This window comes from Trichomonas vaginalis, chromosome VI (assembly GCF_026262505.1).
Source record: "Trichomonas vaginalis G3 chromosome VI, whole genome shotgun sequence".
In the NCBI taxonomy this organism is placed as follows: domain Eukaryota; phylum Parabasalia; order Trichomonadida; family Trichomonadidae; genus Trichomonas; species Trichomonas vaginalis.
The window spans coordinates 18,399,886-18,409,528 of record NC_067208.1 but is presented as its reverse complement, the minus strand read 5'-3'; the positions used below and the strand labels follow the sequence as shown (position 1 = coordinate 18,409,528).

General features: G+C 29.8%; 4 protein-coding genes across 4 annotated transcripts, besides 1 other annotated feature; 3 read left to right on the top strand and 1 right to left on the bottom strand.

Moving 5' to 3' along the window:
- Window positions 1-842: 842 nt before the first annotated feature.
- Window positions 843-1,895, top strand: TVAGG3_0887710 (uncharacterized protein; the record flags this gene model as incomplete). Its single annotated transcript, XM_001319803.1, has 1 exon — window positions 843-1,895. The coding sequence occupies one exon, from the start codon at window positions 843-845 to the stop codon at window positions 1,893-1,895; it is 1,053 nt and encodes a 350-aa protein (XP_001319838.1).
- Window positions 1,896-2,062: 167 nt separating this feature from the next.
- Window positions 2,063-2,099: a mobile genetic element.
- Window positions 2,100-2,281: 182 nt separating this feature from the next.
- TVAGG3_0887690 (protein of unknown function (DUF3447)) lies at window positions 2,282-2,866 on the top strand (the record flags this gene model as incomplete). Its single annotated transcript, XM_001319804.1, has 1 exon — window positions 2,282-2,866. The coding sequence occupies one exon, from the start codon at window positions 2,282-2,284 to the stop codon at window positions 2,864-2,866; it is 585 nt and encodes a 194-aa protein (XP_001319839.1).
- A 35-nt stretch (window positions 2,867-2,901) lies between these two features.
- TVAGG3_0887680 (positive regulation of myosin-light-chain-phosphatase protein) lies at window positions 2,902-3,375 on the top strand (the record flags this gene model as incomplete). Its single annotated transcript, XM_001319805.1, has 1 exon — window positions 2,902-3,375. One exon carries the CDS (start codon window positions 2,902-2,904, stop codon window positions 3,373-3,375), a length of 474 nt encoding a protein of 157 aa, XP_001319840.1.
- Window positions 3,376-3,797: 422 nt separating this feature from the next.
- On the bottom strand, window positions 3,798-8,551 carry TVAGG3_0887670 (uncharacterized protein; the record flags this gene model as incomplete). Its single annotated transcript, XM_001319806.1, has 1 exon — window positions 3,947-7,741. One exon carries the CDS (start codon window positions 7,739-7,741, stop codon window positions 3,947-3,949), a length of 3,795 nt encoding a protein of 1,264 aa, XP_001319841.1.
- Between the last annotated feature and the right edge of the window lie 1,092 nt (window positions 8,552-9,643).

The following is a 9,643-nucleotide window of genomic DNA, read 5'->3' as shown; positions in this document are numbered from 1 at the left end:
AGAGGTTCCGGAGAATCTCCATGAATATGAAGCGTACAAAGAATTAATAATCAACCGTAATTGGAATCACAATGTCCTTCAAACTATATGTAAAAGAGGTGGTGATTACTTGGTGAATGTAGTTTACAAAAACTCCTCGCTTAAACCATATCATGAGGTATATCGCAATATAAGAGTTGCGATATGGTTTTTGCAAAAGAATTGGGGAGCACTATCCCATACTCCAATATTTCCACACCACCGCCAACAATAAGGGTGTAATCAATAGGATTGACATAAATCTCCCATTAGTCCAACCGGAAGTGGTTTTAATTAACAGCAAAGGTCCAATTGGTCTTTTCAAGAACACACGTCAAACGAAAAGGAAAATGAAAGAACTACTACAGCAAGGCAAAGAAGAAGCAATTTCATTCGTCCCTCAGGAAGAATTCCTCGACGATGTCTTTTCTCCTCCAGAGCCATGCATAAGTAATGATGATCTCTTTTCCGAATTTATATTTTGATACCCACTATCTGATCTCATTCCTTGGAGCATGAATAGCTTAGGGAATTTTGATCGATAGAAGGGTGTCGGAATTCTTTTTCAAACGTATTTTAATAAATACTTTGACTTCTCATTAATTTATAGAAATTTAAAATTTTCCATTCATTCCAACTTTGCTTTAGGTATTTAAATGTATTTATTTTTAGTCTAAAACGCTTTAGGTACCAACTTTGCGGATCGAAGATCCGCAAAGTTGGTACTGTCTATTTTTATATTAAAAAGTATGTTATTATATGGGGAAAATTAGAGATTTGGATTCATTCCAAGCAGAATATCGATATAGGAAAATTCTATCGTCATGATCGGAACGATGAATTTTTTTTTCGAAAAATGTCCATTCCTGAGCAAAATTTGTCCATGGATCAAGTTGGACAATTTTTTAAGGCTTGAATGGGATGATTTTTATGGGGAAGATCTTTCCAATACACAATATGAAGACGAAACAACAAATCTTCTAAAAACTGATCAAAATTACTACGTAAAGCACTGTCTCTTTGCCGAAAATATTAAATCAAGTGCTATTAATTTTCAAACTTCGAAAGATACAACAAAACTATTAGTTGATACTTCCCAATTTTTAAATTGTAGTAATTCCAAAGCTGGAGGAAGTTTATTCTTCTCCAGTGAAGGTGAATGTGTCCAAGATCGAATAATAAGTGACTCATCAAAAGTAACAACAACATATACTTATGGAGTTTATTGTTATTCAGATGTTTCAAATAAAGAATCATTCCAAAACAAAATTCTTTCATCTTCGATTACTAAAAGTGGAGAAAATAACTTAGGATATAGAAATATTTACCTAAAAAATGGAAAAATTAATTTCACTAATTCAAATATTTCTCATTCAAAATGCAATGGAAGAAGTGTTTCTTGTTTTGAAAGTTATTTAACTGATTCAAAAGTTTTATTTTCTATATTTTATGATAATAAAGATAATACTCCAAGTGATGCTGCCCCTGTTAACCTTTATAATTCACCATCATCAAATATTCTATTTGAAGCAACAAATTTCCAAAATATTACTGATTATTGGTTAGTTTATGCATATAAATCTCCAACAAATTTAACAAAATGTTGTTTCTCAAATAACAATATTTCTCAATATTATTTCTATGGAGATAGTGCCAAAATTACAGTTGATAGATGTTTCATTGATGTAAGTCCAATTAAAGGAGGAACAGTTGAAATAACTAACGAAATCAAAGATACATCTAACATAGATATTTGTAAAACATACTATGAACTCGAATATCAAATTCTTGATATCAATAAAAATAAATTCACAAAGAATATTTTGAAAATATTGAGAAAGCTCGAAAATATATTAAATTTTCAAACATTTCTATAAATTTAATAAACTTCACATCAAACAAATAAATTTTTTCTTTTTCTGAAAGTCACTCACGCTAAGAGTTTTCATGACTTAGAATCAAAGTTATTATATTAGTGTAATATAAGCTATATTATTATATTATGATGCATGGCGTAGCATTGCTAGAAAACTCTTATTGATTTATATATTCAATTTTAAAAATTGAGAGAGTGGAACCGGTTCCGATGTTAATTGAAACCAACCATTTGTTATATATCTATATTCCTTTGCAAATAATCATTTGCTATAATGGGTTAATCTTTTTAAAAAATAATTTTTATTAATAAGTAAAAAACATCATGAAATAATAAATAATAAATAAAAATAAATATTTTGTTAATGTGATGAGAATCGCTTGATCAATGCTGAGATCTGTTGCATTCGGCCAGGTTTGGCAAGGTATGCGTCCATGCCTGCATCCATGCAAACTTGTTAGAGTTTGGTTATTTATGTCAAAAAAAAATTCTATCCTTTATTTCTTTGAGATCATTTATTTTTCTACATTTATAGAAAATTTTTTAATATCCAATCAAGACATAGGCCCAAATAAATTCAGTGAATTACGAAGTATCTATAAATACTACATCGATTCATTTACTGCATTGTATCAGCTAAAAACGGAAAATGAAGAAGAATTAAATTCAATTTACAAAATGATCAAAGCAATTCATGCAGAAAATACAATTTATAGAGCAATTATGAATAATGACAAAGAAAGATTCATCGCATTCACTGAAAGAGAAGAATTTGATAAAGATCAAAAACTTGAAAGCAGTTTATATCCAAAATATGGCTACAATTCATTACTTGAATTATGTTGTTACCATGGAGCTATTGATTGCTTCAAGTTCTTAAGAATGAAATTCACCTCAGAAATAACTACAAAATGTCTAGAATTTTCATTTTTAGGAGGAAATTCAGAGATAATGAGTGAATGCTTGAAATAATTATTTCACACAACCTTGATTTTGTTACATTCCTGATGAATGAGTACAATATAGAAATCGATTTAGAAGTTTGTGCAATTTACAAAAATCTTGAATCCTTTTTAGTTTATTTCGATCAAACTAATGATATAAACAAATGCTTTGTTTATTCAGTGATTTTTAATATTTCATCCCTTATCCAATACTTCCTTTCACATGGTGCGAGTATCAATGAAAAAAATAAAGATGGATATACCGCTCTTCACATTGCCACAGATAATAATTATAAAGAAATTGTCAAACTCCTTATTTCACATGGTGCAAATATCGATGAAAAAACTAATAATAGAGAAACTGCTCTTCATGTTGCAGCACGTTTTTATAAAAAAGAAACTATCAAACTTCTTACTTCATACATGAATAAATACTCATATAGAAGATTAATAATATCTTCGTTCTTAATCTGGAGTGTGACATCTTTAGATGTGTGTCCTACGCTTTCAACACCACTCAAATCGATGTCTCCATGAGAAAGGAGAATTTTCAAAATTTTCTCAATCGTTGATTTAAGTATTGACGTTAGACATCGACATGTTCCTGCTTTATAAACTCTTCATCAAAACTAGTTGATCCGCATTTCGCTGTAAGGTGGAGATATGTCCACTGGATGGAGTTTAAGTCTGAGAATTGATTCGCTGCAGCGATGTGTAGAGGTGTGAAGCTGAAATTTTCAAAAAGTTGTGGTTTAACATCTTTGATATTCAGAAGACAACTGATATGCTTTTTAATACAATAGTAGTTTCACTTTTTGCAAATGAACTCAATATTTATTCTCACTAGAAATAAAGAAATTAAAAACTATCACTTTTTGGGACATCAAAAGTACTTTTTTGCAAACTAAAATAATTATATTAATTATGTGTGATCAAAATATATATTAGAATAAAGTGATTTGGAATTAATCTTAGATTCTAGATGAAGAATACAATGATAGTGTATATGGAGTGATCTGATTATAAAAACTATAATAAGATGTTTTTAGATTATTATGTTACTACAAAAAATAGTATAAAAAATTTTAAACAAAAACTACAAAAGGAATTATTTTCTTGATAATTTTTCGCATTCAGATGCTAATTTGTGATTTCCTGTTGCACTTGCAGCTGATTCTATAATTAAGTATCCTTCTTTCTTTCCGTATTTCTTCGCAACTTGCATTGCTTCTTGCAAGAAATTAAACTTTGCAAGTAAACTAATTTGAAGTTCAGCACCTTTAATATGTGTAACAATGAACTGAGGAATATTTGTTTTCTTTAATTTTGGTGTCAAAACTGTCATAATCATTGTTGCAAGTTTAGCATAATTATTCGAATCCATTTTATCAGCCATTTTCGCAAGAATGTCCTTAATAACATCTATACCTGCGTACTCAACTTTTCCAACTAATTGCTCAACAACATCTTGCAAGCAGTTCTGGCTGTCAGCAATTTGAACAGCCAATGTAAATTCTTGGTTAAACAAACAAACTAAACTCATTTGCAAAGCACTGGAATCGCTTGTCAATATATCATGGTACTTATTAAACCTTATCTTTGTGTTTATGCACATCTCAATATACTGTCTTTGCAACCTCGAAAGCTGTTCAATTTTAGAAAATCTTACAGAAGGAATCTTAAAAACTGCGTGTTTTCCTGTTCTGACACTTTTTTCTCTACTTATTGCTGCTTGAAGAAGGTCGATTTTAGAGAGCCATTCCTTCCATGATGAATGATCATTCTCTGCATCAAGAAGTGTCTCTATAGCATCTTCAAACAAACCAAGTTTAAGCTGTGCATCAGCCAAAGTTAGAAGCATTCTATTTATTCTAAAATAATTCAAAATTCCTTCCAAAGTTTTGAAATCATCTCTGTCTTTATCATTTCTCGCGAGATATTGCCACAACTGCTGTATTTGTTGTGAATAAACAGCTGGTTTAAGAATTCTTTCTATTGCGCAATGCTCTGACTGCAAAATTTCAGGTAATCTCCTCCAAACATCGAATAATTCCTTAAATTGGCCAAGAGAAACATGATAACTCAAACACTGATTCAAACCAGTGAAAGATTCAATAAGTTTCGCCAAAGCCTTGAATTGATCTTGTCCTATCAACATTCCTCCTCTTCCCATTATAACAACGTTGATTCTGTAGAAAGGAGGAGTTATTTCAACATTAACAGGGTTATCTAAATATCTCAATTCGAAAGGAATCGGATGTTTTAATGTACGAATTCCTTCATTAACTAAATCTTCAATAGAATTAAAATCTTCACTTTTTTCATCAGGATTTTCGCAATTTTGCAAAAATTTCATTGCATCATCGAAGAAACCTAAATTGCAGCAGTTTAGAGACTGCTTGAGTAGAGGAAGAGCAATGTTATCTTCTTTGAAGAGCTCCTTATGTTCAAATATCAAATTCATTTCATCAAATTTCATCAAAATTTCTCTGATGTTGTTTGTTTTGTCTGGAAATCCTTTGAAGGAGTAATTGACACCGAATCTCAAGAACAATCTAAGATTTATCAGTTTGCAGAAATATCTGATTTTCTTTTCTTCTTTTAACTGATAATTATTCAAGAAATTGTTGATTTTTTTAAGGATTTTTACAAATTTTTCTTCATTTTCGAGATTGTTCACTTCAACAGAATCAATCATCACTTTGAACAAATCATAAACATAATCAACAATCATTGATTTGTTCTTCATAACTTTATAATACTTATCATACCATTTATTAATGATTTGGACTTTTTCAATGTCACTTTTTTGACAAATTTTTTGATTAAATTCGTGAATTATTTCATTGTCACATTCAATATCAGGAAATTCATTGATTATTGAGAGAAGAGAAGAAGATTTTGCATTGTGGTGTGTGAGGATCAACTGGTTAGTCAATGTTCTCTGTTCTTCAGGCAAAGAATTAAAGATTTTCCTGGAAACATTTTCATTTGTGAAGTGAACATTGAATTTCTGATTTTCTTTGATTTTTTGAGTGATTTTTGATGACATTTTTGTGACAAAATCATCCAAAATATTGTTGTTTGTAGCTATTTCAAGAGCTATATCATCTTTTTCTTCATCAATCAGTTGATCTAAAGCAGAATTCATGTCATTAACTTCAATTCCACTTTTTAGAATTGTTTCTATTTGGGAATTACTTTCTTCAGGGAAAACATTGATGAAATCAATCAGATGCATCTCTTTCCTGATTGTTTCTTTGCATTTGTCAACAATAAAAGGATATCTGAACCTAATTTCAATAATAATCTGAATTAAATTGTTCAAAATTGAAATATTAAGGATTTTCTCAACAAACTCTTCGGGAATATTGAAATAGTATACGTCATCAAGCAAATCAACAGCTAAATAAATTATTTCCTCTGAAATATTTTTCAATGAATGTAAAGTTGCCAAAAAAGTCATCATGAAAACATCTAAATCATCGAAATCCTCGTTCAAACAGTCAGAAATCTCCTTATTAGAAGAGAATTTAGATGAATATGACTTGAGTATCTTAGTAATTCTCTGTTTTTGCTGAGTTTTTGCATCATAAAACTGAGATGTTTTCAAAATTAAAGGAGAAATACCATCAATTAGGGATTTAATGTTATCAGAAGCATTGAAGACCTTCTTTGATGATAAAATAAACTCCAATGCGTTCTTTCCAAGCAATAATTCCAAATCTTTCAGATCAGATATTTTTGTACTTTGTAAAATTCCATCAATTGCAGATCCACCTTGTGTGCCGAGCTCTGTCTTTGTTGTTCTGTTGTATAGATCAACGTAATCAACAAAACCTTTTAATAATTTGTAATTATAATTAAATTCAACAGAAGTATCATTGGAATTGACGTGTTTCAATGCTAGTTCTAATACTGGCTTGATGTCAACTTCGTTTTTCCTCTTCTCAATTAATTTCAATACTTTTTCATCAGAAATTTTTTCAGAGAAAATTTTTTGATCAAATTTTTTGTCACTTTTTTCGTTTTGGTTCCAACTCAATGCGAGATTTTCCCAAAGTTTTGAGGTAAACCATTCCTTTGGGATCTGCTCTTGGTTACCATTCTTAATGAGATGTATAGCATGTGCCATCTTGCAAATTTCGTTCAATTCTTTATCATCTTTTGACAAGATTTCCGCCATGTCGTATTCATAATTGGAAAATGCGACCAAAACAGAGTCCTTAGTACTCAGCAGACATTCGCTAATCGAATGCGCGTTCATTACAATGCCTCTCTGCAATTTACTCAGTCCATTTGCTACGATTTCTTTTGTTTCCTTTTCATCGGCGAAAGTTTCTAAAACAGTTAAAACTTGTTGGGCCAAAGAAGCCGTACAAACGAATTTACCTGTACTATCTTGCAGGAAAAGTATAGATAGTATGTCTATGATGACCTGTTTGTGATAAGAAACAGGAATATTCGAAATTAAAGATAATAATTCTGATTCATCAATGTTTTGGCCTTTAATCGCATTGACAATCAATTCCAATGCTTTGAAAGTGTAAATTACTGCGAAATCTGCTATTCTGTCTTCGTCTGGATAAGATAATAACTCTGATTCTCCTAATGAGATTGAATCTTCAACTGTAAGAGCTAAAAGTGATGGTAATATGAGTTTAACAATAGAGTTATCAACTAAATCGTTCGAAGTGATTGTTTTTCCGAGTAAATTTGAAATTGATTTGTAAAACGTTTCCTCGTTATGATATCTACCATAGAAGTTCATAAGAACCTTTGGTTTGGCGTAATAATCGATAATTCCATGTAAAAATTGTGGATCTGGCGAGATTTTTTCGTAATCTAATAATAAGGCGTAAGGTCGTAAATCATCGAATAATTCTAGCACTTTTGCAACCATTTGAAAATCACGAGTCATTAAGTGGTTATGAGCATGAGAAAATATAATGTCTACGAAGTGTTTATTTTTCATTATTGATTCATTCAGTAAAGTAAAGGAATGATTCTGCGAGAGTAATCTAAAATCGTTAGGAAATGTATTTTGAGCAGAAACAAAGCGTTGATATAAAACAGAAACTCGAGAATTTCCCATCAATGATGGACTTCCCCAGAAAGAGAAGTAATTTTGTGGATTTAGTAAATCAGGAGGTAATGATACGATAAATCTTTCATCAATACCTCCGTAAATATAGAAGATATTGACTCCAAAATGCGGAACAATATCATGATCTCCAATTTTCGCTAAAATTGTGTCGATATAGGATTGTAAAGCTCGTAATAGCTGAGGGTTATGTGAATATAGTTTATCAATGTTACGTAATAAAGTTTTTGCATTTTTTTCGATTTTTTGTGGATTTTGAATAGCATCAAATATGCTCTCTGACCATGAATCTCCTATTTTAAGCAGTATATTCTGATATATTGGTGTGAAATTGATTTTGTAGTTGTCCTGTCTATAATATTGTAAAATTGTGTTAATATCTGAGTAATAATGTGCCTTAGTTGGACTCTCTTTAACAAATTTATATATTGGAGTGGGTGATAATGCTCTTAATGCCTCTAAATACGAAATTAAATATTCTGTAGAGATAGAATCTTCGTATAGGTAGTAAAAGCATGGTTCTCCTAAACAAATCTGTTTAAGTATCTCTGTTTTTTCGGTTTCAATTAAGTTTGGGACCGAAAAAATCCAGTGATACTTGAGTTTAGAATCCAAAATCGAATAAACTTCATTTCTCCAACCCCTATTTATATGATGATAATATGATAAATATCAAATATGAATCATTACTCATCTTATTCCCAATAATATCAACATAAATTATGTAAATTCAGATTCGAACAATTCATCCCTCACCAAATTTGTAGCATAATAAGGACAATACTCTAAGATATGATATAGTTGTATTAAATATTAAGAGTAAACAATCAAAACACAATGCATTTTTTTGCCATTCAATATTTCCCATATCTTAATAATGTTATACTGATTCATTAGTTGACTATTGACAAAAGTATTGAAGACTTTATTGTTGCTTATCCATGACTAGAAATGCTTCACAATTTTAAAAATTAATTTGAAAAATATGGACAAATTCAATAAATTAGTATTAATTCTAAAAGTATAATAAATATTTAATCTTTTACATTATTTAAATATAACATATTCCTTTTATATATTCTAAAAAACTGAAACGAATAACCAAAACCTCCAAAAAAATTTCGGAATTCGTTTTTTCATCTCCAAAATTGATGAAGTTCAATTCATTTTTTTAATTTTCTAAAAAATTTGGAAAAAATTCTAGCAAGGAAATGGCTTGTAGCTATGGATTCATCCAATATTTACTCAATATTTGTGCTCATTCAATATTTTTTAAATTTTTATTTAGATTTTTAGCGCCAAACAGAATAAATTCATAGCCGAACAATTAAATTTCAATATTTAATGCCAACCTTCATCTACAAAAACTCATTCCCACGTATTAGCCCTATTGTCCTTTTAATTTTATTAAACTACAGATCTTACAAATAGAAGAGAACGTTTTTCTCTCTATGGGCCTGCATATTTTAAGCTTAAATTATATACTTGTTAAAATATATAGATAAATTTATGTAAATTTATTCTAATTTAGAATTAATTGTGTACGTAAGTATCTTATCAACACATATACATGACGATGCTCGATTACGAATTGCTTGATGATGAAAGATAACCGTATTGGATATTCGATTACAATTACAGTGCAGGAATATCTTGCCAAAAGTACAATAAAATAGATTTTATTCCCAATATTAATAGATT